Source organism: Lissotriton vulgaris, chromosome 1_1, assembly GCF_964263255.1.
Source record: "Lissotriton vulgaris chromosome 1_1, aLisVul1.2, whole genome shotgun sequence".
Taxonomy (NCBI): Eukaryota; Metazoa; Chordata; class Amphibia; order Caudata; family Salamandridae; genus Lissotriton; species Lissotriton vulgaris.
Genome location: NC_141685.1, coordinates 1,602,777,216 through 1,602,795,333, shown reverse-complemented (window position 1 = coordinate 1,602,795,333; position 18,118 = coordinate 1,602,777,216). Strand labels below are relative to the sequence as shown.

Genomic DNA, 18,118 nt, shown 5'->3' with positions numbered 1-18,118 from the left:
GGTGATAGGCATCCACCCCATATGGGCTATACACTGCAGTAATGATGGCCCCACTCCTCCCACCCCATCCATTGGTTGTTCCTGCTGGTGTTGTGTATAATTTTAGTACCCTAGTGTATTTTCCCGATTCATGCCCTTATATAGGTATAAAATACTGTATATAAGCATAGAAATCAGAACCATATTAAGACATAGCTCAAGTAGACCTAATACGGCTTGGCTACTTCCACTAGTTCTGAAAATCTACAACTATTTCTTGGAAAAACCCGCGTTCAGAAGTCAGGGACTCCCCCCTGTATGAATATTAGTTTATCCAAGAACTCATCGAGTTTTCAGAGAATTAAGTCTCTGATGACGTTGTTATGTCTAATCTTACGTCAAACTCGGCACCTTCAAGGTATAAATATGCCCACACTTGGGGGGGGCGCTAGGTGGAGCGTGACCAAGATGGCCGCACACCAGTGAGGCTCTAGCCCTGCTGAGCAGGGAATTATCCTCTCACTCCATCCTGTCACACATTTTTGACCATCCGACTTCCTTACGGGATGCCTGATCGCAAGCCGATGCTGCGGAGGTGACTTTCATGCATCTGACCCTGATCGCTGCTGCAGCGGTTACGCTTGGAGCTGGGAGCGGACTGCAGTGGGCGTTGTCTGGAGCGTTGGGCCTGCTGCTGTGATTACGAGAGGCAGTGGTGGACTAGGCCCCGCCACCAACCCGACGCGCGGCTGATACTCACGGGAATTTCCCACGCCGCAATGAGCGACCGCCGGAGGTGAGCACCAGCCAGAAGGGGGTTGTAGCGGGGAGCGGTGTCCGGATCCCCCCTCCCCTCCCTGCAAGATCATCGCATTGGGCTACGGGGTGCCGCGGCGCGCCGCGACACGGATTGGAAGGCAGGTTGGGCAGAAGTATTGGGCTCCCCCCCCAGAGGCATGTGAACGTGGCGGCGGGTCCACACTCAGCGGACAGTGAACCCTGAGGTGAGATATGGTTAGGTTTGGTGCACCGCTGCTGGCTCACTGACGCTGCGGGCCGACAGCCGCCATTTTGTATTGCCTGGCTGGCGCGAGCTGGTGCGGCGCTGGTGGCGATTGCACTCCATTTGCAGCACACATTACTTGGTCCCCTGATTTGCATCCTGCTGCTGACGAGGGCTGGACCTGCTTTTTGTGGTGGGAGTGCGCAGCGGAGCGGACACCTACTCGGAGAACACTGACCTCCATATACTTCGGAGAAGGACGGTGATCCCCATATTTCGTGATTTGCTGGCACAAGTCCCTATTCCTCTAATGAAGATTTCCCAGGTGCATATACAGGAGCCTGAGACCTGATCCCTGCGGTGGTACGTAGCCAGAGCATGCGACATTGTGAAATTGCACAGATTTGGGGGCACGGCTGATTGCCCCTAACCACCAGGCTGCGAGAGTTTCTGCTGGGGCCCCTGTGCTGCAGGTTCAAAGAATCGTTGCTTCGAGGGCTGATTATACCTGCCTGCTTGCATCATGGAGCGCACAGACGGCAAGCCAACTAAAATCCCTTTTGAAACACGTAAGGCACCCAAATCTACCTCAATGGACCGGGAGGAGTCTGATTCTGCGGAGGTACCGGAGGAGGACTGGTAAGCGCTCCCTCTAGGTATGAAACAAAGCCTCACCTCCATCGATGCCAAAATAGACACGATGAACTCACGGATAGACTCTGTTGTCAATAAACTAGAAAAACACGATCAACGCATCAAAGAAGCTGAAACCAGAATATCAGACCTGGAGTACGGGGCCACGGCGAGCAAAGGACAACTGTCCCAAATGGATAAATTGCTATTAATTATTGCAGATAAAAATGAGGATCTGAAGGATAGCCCGAAATGCATTGGGATTAGCAAGTTATGATGAATGTGCATTGGATAACATGTCCGATATTTTTTGCAACCACGAAAACAATGTGTTGAAACATTGACAATGAAAAAAAGACTTTGAGTGCATTATTCATTTTGAAAACAACTTTATTAAATTCACCCAAGTGAACAAGACTTGTCTAGTCTTTCTCGCAGTGCTTGGAGGAGTCTTCCCCCATTTTGGGGCAGCCTTGTAATAGACACCCATAATTAAGTCTAGTATATTCAGTAGATACCTAGTCGACTTCAGTCCTACGTCTAAACTACAGGATACACTATTCCAATGCGCAGAGACTATTGGGAATATAGGAACTACACTACACTGGTAGTTTTGACTATGTACCCCCTATGGGTGTTGTACTTGACATATGCGTGGTACGCATCGATTCCTGTTGTTGAATCTGTCATAAATGTACAGTGCAGGGATGACCTGCGCGATTGGATACATGCTTGGTTCGTCTCGTAACCACTGTCTGTGTTGTGGCATGAAATACGCGAAGAGACTCCAGTTCCGGATGCTGAGACGTCAGTGGTGAACCGTTCGGCACGAATGTCTGACATATTATCGACAGAGAGAATATCTACATGCAAAAATATCGACACAAAAATATCGACAGCAAAAATATCGGAGTTATATCTTCATGAAGGTAAGTACAAAAATATCGGAAAATAAATATCGTAGTACAAAAATATCGAAATTGAAAATATCGTTTTTTAAATATATTAATAATAATGTAAAAATAATTTACAAATACATATAATTTCAAAATTATTACATAAAAACATTAAAACATATTTATTAAATAATAACTAATACATATACATTTAAAATAAATTAAAAAGTGTACATCTAAATTAATATATATACTTACTACACATATTTCAACAGTAGTAAAAGCGTTAGATAGCGTAGGGGTTTAAATTACAATTCCCGCTCCAGAGGGTGCAACAGTAGGGAAAGCGTTGGATAGCATAGGGTTAAAAATTACTATTCCTACTCCAGAGGGTGCAACAGTAGGGAAAAGGTTGGAGAGCGTAGGGGTAAAAATTACTATTCCCACTCCAGAGGCTGCAACAGTAGGGAAAGCGTTGGATAGCGTAGGGGTAAAAATTACTATTCCCACTCCAGAGGGTGCAACTGTAGGGAAAGCGTTGGATAGCGTAGGGGTAAACATTACTATTCCCACACCAGAGGGTGCAACAGTAGGGAAATCGTTGGATAGCGTAGGGGTAAAAATTACTATTCCCACTCCAGAGGGTGCAACAGTAGGGAAAACGTTGGATAGCGTAGGGGTAAAAATTACTATTCCTACCCCAGAGGGTGCAACAATAGGGAAAAGGTTGGATAGCGTAGGGAAAAAAATTACTATTCCCACTCCAGAGGGTGCAACAGTAGGGAAAAGGTTGGATAGCGTAGGGGTAAAAATTACTACTATTCCTACTCCAGAAGGTGCAACAGTAGGGAAAAGGTTGGATAGCGTAGGGGTAAAAATTACTATTCCCACTCCAGAGGGTGCAACAGTATGGAAAGCGTTGGATAGCGTAGGGGAAAAAATTACTATTCCTACTCCAGAGGGTGCAACAGTAGTGAAAAGGTTGGATAGCGTAGGGGTAAAAATTACTATTCCCACTTCAGAGAGTGCAACAGTAAGGAAAGCGTTGGATAGCGTAGGGGTAAAAATTACTATTCCCACTCCAGAGGGTGCAACTGTAGGGAAAGTTTTGGATAGCGTAGGGGTAAAAATTACTATTCCCACTCCAGAGGGTGCAACAGTAGGGAAAGCGTTGGATAGCGTAGGGGTAAAAATTACTATTCCCACCCAGAGGGTGCAACAGTAGGGAACTCGTTGGATAGCGTAGGGGTAAAAATTACTATTCCCACTGCAGAGGGTGCAACAGTAGGGAAAAGGTTGGATAGCGTAGGGGTAAAAATTACTATTCCTACTCCAGAGGGTGCAACAGTAGGGAAAAGGTTGGGTAGGGAAAAAAATTACTATTCCCACTCCAGAGGGTGCAACAGTAGGGAAAGCGTTGGATAGCGTAGGGGTAAAAATTACTTTTCCTACTCCGGAGGGTGCAACAGTAGTGAAAAGGTTGGATAGCGTAGGGGTAAATATTACTATTCCCACTCCAGAGAGTGCAACAGTAGGGAAAGCGTTGGATAGCGTAGGGGTAAAAATTACTATTCCCACTCCAGAGGGTGCAACTGTAGGGAAAGCGTTGGATAGCGTAGGGGTAAAAATGACTATTCCCACACCAGAGGGTGCAACAGTAGGGAAAGCATTGGATAGCGTAGGGGTAAAAATTACTATTCCTACTCCAGAGGGTGCAACAGTAGGGAAAAGGTTGGATAGTGTAGGGGTAAAAATTACTATTCCCACTCCAGAGTGTGCAACAGTAGGGAAAGCGCTGGATAGCGTAGGGGTAAAAACTACCATTCCCACACCAGAGGGTGCAACAGTAGGGAAAGCGGTGGATAGCGTAGGAATAAAAATTACTATTCCTACTCCAGAGGGTGCAACAGTAGGGAAAGCATTGGATAGCATGGGGGTAAAAATTACTATTCCCACTCCAGAGGGTGCAACAGTAGGGAAAGCATTGGATAGCATGGGAGTAGAAATTAATTCACACACTACTCCCCCTTTAACACACAACACAGTAAACATACAAAAAAAAACAATTGATATAAATATCAAATAATCAATTAATAACAATTATTTATAATAAATTGATCTAATTTAAATTGAACTAATTAACACATATTAATTACCAATTAATTAACAATAAATACCAATAACTAAATACAATATCTTTAATTAATTACATTTTATTATATGACACCCTATTACCCTATAAACACACAACCCACTACACATAAATAAATCATATCATTTAATCACTTAATAATTATGATTTACCAATTAATTATTATTCAACAATAACAAAAATTTAAATATATTAGCACATCAACTCTAATTAATTTAATTAAATAATTAATATTATTTAATTGCTAATTAATTATTAATTACCTATACAAAATTACATATATTAGCACATTAACTCTAATTATTGTAATTAACTAATTAATATTAATTAATTACCAATTAATTATTAATTACCAATAACAAATACATCTATTTATTTGCACATTAACTCTAATTGATGTAATTAACTAATTACTATTAATTAATTACCAATTAAGTATTAATTAACAATAACAATAGCAAAATATATTAGCACATTGACTCCAATTAATTTAATTAACTATTTATTATTAATTAATTACAAATGAATTATTTTTTAAAAATATTTTAAATTATTTATTAATTAATTAATATTAAATTACTTCCCACCCTATTCCCCTATAAACCCACAACCCGCTCTGATACTAAAACGCAAAATGTAAACAAAATTACTAATTTTCAAACATACATTTAATAACATATTTAACAAACATATAAACAACATAATAAAATACAAAACACTAAACATAATTTCGATATTAGTAAATTTCGATATTAGTAACATACATACCATAAAACGATATTCTGTCTGTCGATATTCTGGACATCGATATTATATACCATCGAAATTAAAACATCAATATTATTGTATATCGATATTTAAATTTCGAAATTTTGTCTCCCTACCGTTCGGCACATAGGAAGTGCACATCGTACTTGCCCGGCCAGAAACTGCTGTTTAAATGCTTCCAGACTAGTCGAAGTCTGTGGTTATGGTTCTGGCTCGTAAGGGGAAATGAGGCTGATTTCAGAGCCTACGGCTTGGTCGGCAATCAGACACATTTGGGCATCATACTTCCTTGTACGGATGGGTCGGCTCCAGGACCGAGTCGGTCGTAAGGTATGGCTACGGACGCCTCTCGGAGGGCTGTCCGACCTGGATCGGAATCGAGCCCTTAGGGTTGATTTTTGCAGATGTCTCCACAGACTCTGGTTAAAAAGATAATAGCAACCCTGGATTCCTGTGTGTGGATCATTTTTTAGTATAGCATTTATCATGGCTAGTTCGAAATCAATAATTATTTTTTGAGGAAAATAATTATTGCTTTCTGGTTTTATTTTAGTTAGTATATCTATGAAGGTAGTTTGCTGTTTATTTGGTAATAGGGCATAGATTAATGGAATGTTTCAATGGTGGTACAATCCATGCACTTTGTACAGCTGGTAGAATGGTTTTGGACAGACTTTGAAAGTTCCATTCATCATCCAGGTATCACATTGCTTTAATTTAACTAAATTGATTGCAGTAGAAAACAATTATTCTATTATCAGGGCATTTGTTATAAAAAATAAAAAATGGTTCTTTTTGTGAGTAATGCTTAATTCTGGGTGAATAACTATTTCTTCAAATGTTTTAGGGGCAGGTATGGTACTTGTAGTTGCTTTTTTCTGTCTAGCAATAGTTCTTTGTAAAGAATCTATTGAGGGTAATTGTCCTGGTGCATGGTGAGGTGCCTTTAATAATTGTTCTTTGAGTATTTGGATGGAGGGTGTATCAGTACTAGTGCTTGCTTCTTTAATACTTTCCAGAGCATCTCTAACCTCAATCTCTGTTATATTTGGGGTGGGAAGGGTGATTATGATCTTTTACAGAAAGAACAGTCGTTTTTTGAGTAATAGCTCTACCATAGCATTTGTTAGAGTAGTATTTGCTACACTTCCAAAATACTTTGAGACCAGTTTGTTTCTCCTGTGTATACACGTAACCCATGTAACATGATAACATTTTGTTTTTTGAGACATTACAAATTCTGCACCTTCAGTCATGTTGTTCTTTGTTATGCTAGGAGAAATTAGAAAAACACATTTTTACATATAAATAATGGTATATATTTTTTAAATACAGTTACATTTCAGTGAATATACTTACAATGTTTAGTTTGATGTCAACAAAAATGTCCAGGAGATGATTTCAAGCTTTCTTTTCAATTTTCTTGATGTATTTTCTGTTGGTAAGAGAACAAATATGTTAATAATTTGATTGCATTGATTGTATCTGATAGGGATTTTAGAGTTCAATGGATATTTGGGTGGGTATTTAAGGGTGATCCTGTTCACTTAGATGAGTGTTGAGCAAGTAATTTTGGATGATTTTGCCGTTTTCTGTAGAGGGGATAGATAAGAAATAAAATATATATTAGTGAATTTCGTTAGGTGTAGGTGGATAGGAAAAAATGTAAATATACTTACATTGATTTATATTTTACTGGTGAGGGTGTAGAAAATATTTTTTGCTGCTGTTAAAAGATATCTGTAGAGGAGACATCAATGTAAGAAAACAAAGATTAATACATTCTGTGTGACAAATAATTTAGGTTGCAGGTTAGTAGTATTGTTATATTTTAAATACAGTTTAAGTTACTTAGTGCAATTTTAAAGATTTCTCCAGTAATGGTAAATTTCTTTCAGGAAACAGTAGGGCAGAGTTTCACCTTCTTTATTTTTGGTTAGAAGTGTAAAAGAGATGCAAACATTTCATGCTTTTATAGTGTTTATTTAACTAGTTGTTTTATGTCAATGGTGTATTTTATAATGAGAGCATTTGATTGTATTAAATTAATTGGTTTTATTGTTTTGGCTATTTGTTTCCATATAAGGGAAATGCTAATTAATAACTTGTTAGTAGAAAGTGATGTTTTTGTTTTTCTTTTTAAAATGTATTAAAGATTGTTTTGAGTGTGACATAATGCAAGCATTACACTTTGCAAAGATTTTATTGTATTATTTATAATTGTTAATTTGCATAAAAAGTTACGTTTTATATGTTGATGTGTTCCAAAATAAATATTTTATGTTATTTAAGTGTTTTTTGAGGTATTACAATGTAAACATATTTGGTGATAAAGATTTACTTTATTTGCCTGTTTTTCAATAGTCGATATTGTAAAAAAAACTATAATCTTGTCTTAATTTTGGTTTTCAATATTTTTGTTACTTTGTATGTGTTTTTAAAATTAACGATATTTTATTTAACAATATTTATTCCTTCGATATTGTGGTGTACGATATTTTTATAGACGATATTGTGTACTCAACATTTTTGTATTTATTTAATTAAGTATTGGTAGTTGGTTTCATGTAGTCGATATTATGACGACGATATTTTGTACATACAATATTTATGTTGTCGATAATTTGTCAGTGATCCCCATTTTCTCATGAGCAGTATAGGCATTCATATTAAAATCTGCTGAAGAATTTCAAATTCACTTTCCCTACACCACTTTTTTTCCATTATGAAAAAAGTTCCACCCCTGCCTCTCAGGAACAAACTTTCAAATATTTTTCCAATATGGAAAAATATTAAAGAGGAATTGCTGAATACATTTGAACATGTATGTTTGTGGGAGTGCAGAGACTCACAGGACATTTCAATCCTGTATCAACAGCTTCACCCCCTAATTCCAGTCCCTTTATGGCCCAGATTACAAGTTGTACGAGTTGCACGGTGCTGGCAGGTTAGTAAATCTGCAACCATAACAACCAATAGCATGCAGTAACACTTTGCCAAGTACTATGCAATTACGATATTGTCCCATGCAATAGGGAATAATTGTTCATACCCAGTATTACTATGTGAAATTCTACACCATATTCCCTTCTCTGGGGGTATTGTTTCTCCCATTTTATCACCTGCTCAGACCACGGGAACTGCTGTAGGGTGAAGGGTAAGGAGGGAGGAAGGTGGGCAGGGGAGAAACATTACATGTGCTATACGTCCATGGTTGGAACTGTTGTAATTTGACAGCGATTAGATTGAGCATTGGCAGAAGACATCTTAGTTTTAGCCGTTATCTTGACATTTAGCGGACTCCATTTTGTATTTACGGCAGCCATCTTCTCTGCTACATGCTGTCTCGTGTCGACCATGTGCTTTGTCCTATCTTCCTGTCCATGGCGCTTGAAATCTGCCCGGCAACAAGTTATATTTAGCATTCCCCACTTTCGCGCATGTCTATTAGGGTCCACGTGCTAGTGATTAGTTTCAGATAGGAATGTGTTTGTCAGCCCCCAAAACTGTTAGCTCCTCCCACTGGTCGATTGTGACTCTCGATATTACCTTATATGTACATAAGTCGTGCTTTTGTGTTTGTACCGCCTCCTTTTGAGCCCCTGTGCGGGTATACATAAACCATGCTTTCTTAGCTCGTGGTGCTACTTCTTGCAATACCGAAGGGCACTGTTCCCAACAAGGCGCGCGCCCGCGCGCACTTGTCAGCCCCTGAGCGCGCATTCCCATTTGTGGAGCGCGCACATCCCGCGAGATTATTCGCGCCGCCGCTTTTAAAAAGCACGCGGCGCGAAAAACGAGCATTTCGTGATTGCGGAGATTGGCAGTGAACGGCGGTGAAAGGTATCACTCGGGAGCGGAGGTACGGGAGCGGAGGTAGGTGCTATGTGCCCCCTTGATTTCTTTTGTTATGGCGCTTTTGGACTCCCTCAGATGGCACACACTGTTTCCTCGCTGTAATTACTGAATGCGAGGCTGCGGGGGAGACTGTAGTGGAAATGCAGTTAAGTATCCATGTTAATCGCAGCCCCTTCACGAGCTGCGAATAACATGGACATTTAAACAAAGGCACTCAATGTCCCCCGCAGCCGCGCGTTACTAACAATACAATCCAGCAAGTTTAGAAACACCATGTGTTTTTAGGCTAATTTGCCTTGTTTCTAAACTTCCTGTATTGTTTTGTTAGTAGCGCGCGGCTGCGGGGGACATTGAGTGCTTTTGTTTAAATGTCCATGTTAATCGCAGCTCGTGAAGGGGCTGCGATTAACATGGATACTTAACTGCGTTGCCGCACAGCGACTGAAAGAAACCGTTCAAAATACTAGGCAGGCTCATGGGAGGATGTTAGTGGCCTTGCATTGCTTTAGCACTCGGTTTGTTGCTCAACTCGCAGTGCGGCAACTTTTGTACGAAGTGTTTGTTCACTCCCGCTCGTGAAGGTCGATGGATTATTAAATTAACCGTGCATGCGGGCCTTTGAATACTTCGCCTGAGATAACCCGCTTGCGAAACGCTGCACGCGTTAGTTCGGCAGCTAACATTTGCCTGACAACATTTGCCGACTTGTTTGTCGGCAAAGCCTCCTGTCCTGAAGATTGTTCTTAAACAAGTTCTGCCCTGAGAAGTGGGGAGTGTTTGGGATCTGCGTGGACTGATGTGCATGGTGCATTAGGGAAAGGAGTAGCTGCGAAGCGTGGCCTGTTGTGCAGAGCGCTTGAGTGACGTCAGTGCCTGTAAAGTGCGACCTGTTCCAGTGATCGCACTAGGAATGGGAGTGGTGTATGGTGTGTGTGTGGCACCCTGTACTGGCTACTCTAGTGAACTTGCATAATTAATGGAGCATTACATTAGCTGTACATTATGCGCACAGTAGGCCCTATGAAAAAGCTGTGTATTACTTGTCATGCTGTTGACTGAAAGGGATGGCTAAAAGTAACTCCCTCTTGTGAGTTCGACTGGTTCAGTACATGACACGCCTTCATAGAGAACTGGACACCTGAATCCGCCCATGACGAAATTTTTTTCATTGTAAGCAGCAGCAGACAAGCTCTTGTCCAGCTGTGGCTCTTGCACATGAAACTGAATGCAAGAAAGGGTTCCTTCATGTGCATGGTTGGACATTTATTAAGTGTGTGCATAGCTTGCCTCCTTTTCATTTTTTCTTTCTCTCTCTGCTGGGCCCTAATGAGTGATACAAGAATTGGGCTACTTGTTGCATTAATTCAATCTCTTACTACTTCTGACGTTCCATTCCGTTTCCAGAGCATTGTAACAATGAGGGGGCTGCTACTGGGATCTTGCCTCGTGTTTGGTGGTCAATAACATTAACCATGTTTTGAAGGGTGACTTTAAGGCTCCAAGCAACTTGAAAGGGAATATTCAGTTTAATCAGAATACATCATCAATCCATTGGTGAAGGCAAAGGTGATCAGATTCAGAACTCAATTGATCACCGTGAAGAGAGAAAGACTTTTGCATATTGCTTGCAAAATATTGCCAAACTGTGACTGCTCTACGAAGAATGCACTTGCATTTGTCTGCAGAACTCAAACATTAGCGCTTTACATACAGTACAAGCGAAATGTATGTGAATTGATTTTTAGTCCTTAAATTAGATCTGCATCCGGTTCTCAGAATGTTTTTATAAATATTGTTATATATTTAAAAATGTCATATTGGTATAGGCAGCTGGTCTGGGTAGAGAAACCATAGCTACCAAGGTTTCGTATTGCTATGTGTGACATGTTCAAAATTTGAGTGTAATTATAATTGCCATTTCTCCACTCCTTCTGCATAGCTGCCAAGGTTTCAGATTGCTATGTGTGGCATTTTTATAATTTAAGTGTAATTATGAATGACATTTCAACAACTATGAGTGACACTTTCTTGTGCGCAAAATCAAGCCATGAAGAGGGAAAATGTATGTATATGTGTGTGTATGGATGTGTATATATATATGTGTGTGTATGTATGTATGTATGTATGTATATATATATATATGTGTGGGTGTGTGTGTATATATATATGTGTGTGTATATGTATGTATATATATATATATATATATATATATATTCTATCCGATCTCCTGCACAAGCCATGCAAATGCGAAGGAATCACGAGCCACTCCAGCCAGGTAGGGTTCAAGGTATTTTTAATGGGCAAAGAAACAGACGCGTTTCGAGCACACAGGCTCTTGGTCACATGACCATAGCAGACATGTTGTTGCATTAAATAACATAAGTTTAAAGAAAATGAAAGAAAGACTCAATGTATCTGTCACATTGAGTTCAATAATGTGCTTTGACAGGTTACATTACATCATGTAAAAACATGTAAATGGGTAATTTACAAAGAGCACATTTTTATACATTTTTGTATTTATGCAAATATTGTGCAAAGTGATTTAATCTGGTACAAAATTGCGGGTGTAGTACCCAATTCCTTTTATGGCTCCAGTTTGTATAAATTGGAGGGGGAGAGGCGGGAGAATCATACTCTTGTTTGTCAGATTGGAAGACAAAGGACTGTGAGTGAAAAAAAGGGGCCTAATAAGGGTTGTGACACCAGACATGGTAGATGATATCGTGTGGGTTGAGCATAGAGTGACTGGAGTTTCAGAAAATACAGGGTGTAGTACCCATCATGCAGTACCGTGCTCTTATTAATTATCACTATCGGATGGTGAACGTGGTCGTACTCATATCGATATCACATATCCGTGAGGTATTTTGGTTTCAGAGGTGTGTCCTTGGCCTGTATATTAAAGATAAGACAAAGACAAAAATATGTCAGTCATAACAATGTTCATACTTAATTATTCATACAGTCCATTACTTGATTCCTGATTCATAGTTCCTATTCTCCTGCCTTATACACAATGATTTGCTAAACAAAACATATATCAAAAACAAAAATTAAAAAATTATTTTTAAAAAAAAACCGTATGGTCAAAAGAATCAGAGTCTTTAAAGGTTGACAGAGGAAGTTCACAGAAGGAGAAATTTTACAGATGAACATACATCTCTTCATCAACGTTCATCCCTATTGGAGCGATACTGCCTGCCTGGAGAATAAATCTTGATTCTGCTCTATGTAATGCTGTTACTCTATCACCACCTCTCACGTGTTTTGGTACAGAGTCAAGGACGAAAAATTTGGCCTTAGTCCAGTCACCATCATGATGGCTATGGAAGTGTTTGGCTGTACTGTAGGTGAAATCTTTGTTAGTAATGGCCCGCCAGTGCTCCAGAATTCTCTTTTTGGCTGGAAATGTAGTAGATCCTATATACCATTTCCCACAGGGGCATGTAACAACATAAATGACAAATTCAGTGTTACAGGTGATTTTCTTGTTTATCTTCCACATTTTGTTTACTCTACTGAGTAACACTTCCTTCACATTGGTGCTATGCCTACAGGCTTTACATTTCCCGCATGTTGTGAATCCACCCCTGGGTTCAAGCCATGTCTTTTTCTTCTCCATGTGGCTATGTACGATCAAATCTTTAATCGATTTGTCTCTCCTGTAGGTTATTGATGGGTGTTTGCCTAGTTTGTCTTTTAGTGTTTTATCCTGTAAAAGGATATCCCATCTTTTCCTTATTATCTTACTGAAATCTGGTGATTGGGTGTTATAGGTGGTTATCAACCTGATTGGTTCAGTAGAGGAATCTTGCCTGTGTGTGTGTGTGTGTGTGTGTGTATATATGTGTGTGTGTGTGTATATATATGTATATGTGTGTGTGTATATACACAGAAACTCCTGACCGCCTAGAGCTCGGAGGAGTCCTCAGGTGTAGACCTCTTTAAACTCCCTTCAAAAGTCACGGACCAGTACACAGAATTAAGGTGCAAGGTTTTAATCTGCCATTATCAGACAGGTGTTTTCCATGACATGTTTCATTCCTCAAAGGAGCATGATCACATGGGATATATATATAGAAATTACACCCATTTGAGCAAATGTGTGTGAATGGGACACGTCTCGGTTAAAACATTGACATGGCAAAAGGTAAACAAAATGCTGGAGAGTGGCTGGATTGTGTGGGGAGGTGCAGATATGTTTAGCCTAATGGATGCTAATAATGAAGCACAGGGGCACGTGCCTATTTGCCTCAACTGGAATCCCAGGTAAGTATTTGGTCCTTTTTTCTAGTGGAGTATCTGGGCCAGTCCCATTAATTTTTTGTAACTCTTAGAGCCTTTGCTAACCATCTTGTCTTCAATTGCAGGTTTGCAGTCTGTAAGGTATTTGTGTTTGAATGGTCAGGCGTGAGGACCCACAATGACAAGGTAATTCTGTTTATGTTCCACGTTGCATTTGGGGGGGGTGCTTGGTAAATAGATTCACAATCTGCACCCCTTTTCTTATACAGGTTTCTGAGACTGTGCTACAAATACAGCTGTACGGGCAGACGTGAGTTAAACTGTGGTGCATCTTGTGCATTGTAGTATAACCACATACCTTATCCATGTTTTCTTCTGTTGTAGGTTTCACAGATAGTACCCCACACATTTGACCGGGCAGACGTGAGTACAGGCAGAGCAGGTAATTGTTTGGTAGAGTTAAACTGTGGTGCATCTTGTGCATTGTAGTATAACCACATACCTTATCCATGTTTTCTTCTGTTGTAGGTTTCACAGACAGTACCCCACACATTTGACCGGGCAGACGTGAGTACAGGCAGAGCAGGTAATTGTTTGGTAAAGTTAAACTGTGGTGCATCTGGTGCATTGTAGTATAACCACATACCTTATCCATGTTTTCTTCTGTTGTAGGTTTCACAGACAGTACCTCACACATTTGACCGGGCAGACGTGAGTACAGGCAGAGCAGGTAATTGTTTGGTAAAGTTAAACTGTGGTGCATCTTGTGCATTGTAGTATAACCACATACCTTATCCATGTTTTCTTCTGTTGTAGGTTTCACAGACAGTACCCCACACATTTGACCGGGCAGACGTGAGTACAGGCAGAGCAGGTAATCGTTTGGTAGAGTTAAACTGTGGTGCATCCTGTGCATTGTAGTATAACCACATACCTTATCCATGTTTTCTTCTGTTGTAGGTTTCACAGAGAGTACCCCACACATTTGACCGGGCAGACGTGAGTACAGGCAGAGCAGGTAATTGTTTGGTAAAGTTAAACTGTGGTGCATCTTGTGCATTGTAGTATAACCACATACCTTATCCATGTTTTCTTCTGTTGTAGGTTTCACAGACAGTACCCCACACATTTGACCGGGCAGACGTGAGTACAGGCAGAGCAGGTAATTGTTTGGTAGAGTTAAACTGTGGTGCATCTTGTGCATTGTAGTATAACCACATACCTTATCCATGTTTTCTTCTGTTGTAGGTTTCACAGACAGTACCCCACACATTTGACCGGGCATACGTGAGAACAAGCAGAGCAGGTAATTGTTTGGTAGAGTTAAACTGTGGTGCATCTTGTACATTGTAATATAACAACATGCCTTACCCATGTTTTCTTCTGTTGTAGGTTTCACAGACAGTCCCCCACACATTTGACCGGGTATTCGTGAGTACAAGCACAACAGGTAATTGTTTGGTAGAGTCCCCTTATGGTGCACATGGTATATTTCTGTATCACAAATTCACAATGTGCTGTAACAATCTTTACTTCTATTGCAAGCTTTACGGACAGTGCTACTTATAAGTTTGAAAGGACACTGCAGTGAACAGAAAAATCCAGGTAATTACACTCTACGTTTTGCCGACGATGCCTCAGTATTATGTGACCGATTGCAATCATGAGCATAGGCTTCAACTTTAACCATGTTCCTTCATTTTGCAGGCTTTGTGGCATAGCAGGCTAAACCCAGTTATTGTAAATATGTTCAAGCGCAAAGCTGTACCTTCTGCAGAGTGTGATGCTTCACCACAAAGGAAGAAATGTTGCCTTGTCTTCAAGGAAGAGTGGATGAAAGAAATTGTGGAGGCTGACACACAGAAATCACGAAGCAAGGTTCGCGTGCAACTTGGGGAACTATTTCAATACAGTCCAGACGTGGGCTTAATTTGCAAAGCATGTGCAGAAGCCAAGATTGTCGGGGACTTTTCCACAGGGAAGAAATGGAGTGATGGCTGGAAACTGGATTACCTGAAACGCCATCTAATTAGCAAAGTTCACGAGTCTGCCATGGTGATAGAAACAGAAGTGCTGCTGCCAGGTTTGGTTTTGGAGTGCGGGCAATGCTGACAGAAACTGCCACTGACAAAGCAAATAGGATGGAAGTAGTTGAACGACACAGATCCCTGCCTGAGGAGATAAAGATTCTCATCAACAATGTGTTGCTGGCAGTCAAGATGAATACTTCCATGTTATCTGTACAAGACATCCATGACCATCTAGCTTTGTATGTGAAGATACCAGACAGCTGGAGCAGCAAGAACTATGCCTTTGAGTTCCTTGAGGCCATCAATAGCGTGATACACAGTGAAGGGATGGCAGAACTTCGTAACTCTTTGTATCACACATTGATAATTGATGAGAGCACCGATATTTCTGTTACAAAAATGCTCGTTTTGTACTTCAAGTACCGACCTGTAACCTCAACAGAGCACAAAATACAGTTTGGAGGCATAGTGAAGCTGACTAGTTGTAATGCCGAGGCCATCACTACTGCTGTGAAGGAATTCTACACTGCCAATGAACTGGACCTCATGAAAATGGTCATGTTCACATCCGATGGTGCATCTGTGATGCTGGGTAAAAATAATGGTGTTGCTACTCGCCTTAAACAATCTATTCCCCATCTAGTTGAGCAGCACTGTGTCGCTCATCGAGAAGATTTGGGAGTTGATGATGCCTGGAAGAGGGTTCCAATGATTAAAGAGATGGAGACATTATTGAGGACTGTCTACACTGTGTTCTCCAGATCACCTGCAAAGAAGTCCAAGCTAGATGAAATGGCATTAGTCACTGACTGTGAAGTGGTCTCTTTTCGGCCATTGAATGAAGTCCGGTGGCTTTTGAGGCATTTTGCAGTTGGAGCACTAATTCGGAATTACGAGGCTGTTCTTAAGTACTTTGAGCATGAGAAAGTTGCTGAGAATGATCCAGTTGCTAAATATTGTTACAAAAAGCCATCTGACTCAAACTACCATATTTCCCTTGCAGTACTTAATGACATTCTGAGTGAATTTGCATCATTGTGCAAAGTGTTCCAAAAATGTTCTTTGACTACTGTTGAAGCTGTACAGTATGCAAGAGCAAAGATTGGCCAAATTAAGGAACAGTATTTGGGGGACACTGTCTTTTGGAGCAGCAATGTAAGAGCGATGATGGTGTTGTACAAGGAAAGGCAAGAATTTGACAGTGGGCCTATTCTGTCTTTTGTTTCCCTTCTTTGTGAGCACATGCAAAAAAGGTTCCCTGAGGATGAACTGAAAGAATGGGCAAGTTTTGAAATCCAGGCAATGTCAACACAGTCACATTTTGATTTTGGGACTGAGAATATACTAAGACTTGTTGAAAAGTATAAAAATGTCTTGGTCCTGGGTGATTGTGAAACACCAGAAGATGTTGTTCGACAATACAGAGACTATAAATATGTGGTGGCAGAACATGTAAAGGGTGGTTTATTTACCACATTTCAAGACATGGTGAATTTCACTGTACGCAATGCTGCTCAATATAGTGTGGTGTCTCAGCTAGTTGATGTCTGTGCAACATTTCAATCATCTAGTGCAGATTGTGAACGAGGATTCAGCCTCATGAATACTATCAAGAGCAAATTGAGGAATAGACTAGAGCAGAAGCATTTGGATATGCTGATGAGGACAAAGGCCTACCTCCTGAATGGGAAAGTTGACCTTGATAAAGTTTATCTGCACTGGAAAAATGGCAAGGATCGCCGTGAGAAGCAAGCCTGTCACCCATCTAGTGATGCCACTTGACTTGTCTGAACATCCTTCTACCACAGTCCATCTTTGCGTGTGTCTGAGTTTTACAAACTATCCCTGGCGGGATAGCCCAACATTACTCAGTAACTTTCACATCAAATTGTAAATGTTATGTAATTTTGTAACTTATTGTGTATATGTGATATTGTATAGGCTCTCAACATTTCCCCACCCAATGAACAGTGCTCCAGTTAAAAATATTTAGTAAAATCTTATGATGGTACCACCTTTTGGAGTCTTGTGCTTTTCTAAACCTTAAGTGTACTTGCCTGTGCTTTTCTAAACCTTAAGTTTACTTGCCTGTGTAACTTGCCTGTGTAACCAATCAATGTCGTCATTATCCAATATGCAAAAGCTTAACGTGGAGCTGTTTGTGTGAAAATGCACCATCTTTTCACTTTTTTAAGCCAACGTTTGGAGTGACATTTGGCGCTGCACACACGCGTGGTCTGGTTCTTGGCGCACATAGCCATGATTGCAGCGCACAGAGACCGTCCACTGCCGCACACAGAGGAAAAAAATTAGAGGGAACATTGCCGAAGTGTACTGTTTGAACCGTAGCACCACCTCATGAGGAGTAATAAATGTTACTTTTTCTATTCCAGTTTCTGTGCCAACTTCTTCCTATTGGTCTGAGGACTTTTGTGCAGAGAAGGGCGAACCCCTTGCACTAGCGGGTCTGGCTGAGGCCTGCTACGACAAACCGCCCGACACGTGGGGCTCATCGGCGACTCGGATGCCCGAAGGAGTGGTCACGATGAAG

The 18,118-nt window shown here is 40.6% G+C and overlaps 1 protein-coding gene across 1 annotated transcript; it reads left to right on the top strand.

Annotated features, from left to right (window-relative positions):
- The first annotated feature begins 15,283 nt into the window (after positions 1-15,283).
- On the top strand, positions 15,284-17,349 carry LOC147750862 (zinc finger protein 862-like). The gene has a single exon (XM_086937144.1). The coding sequence runs from the start codon at positions 15,643-15,645 to the stop codon at positions 17,347-17,349; it is 1,707 nt and encodes a 568-aa protein (XP_086793270.1). The 5' UTR covers positions 15,284-15,642.
- Positions 17,350-18,118: the final 769 nt, after the last annotated feature.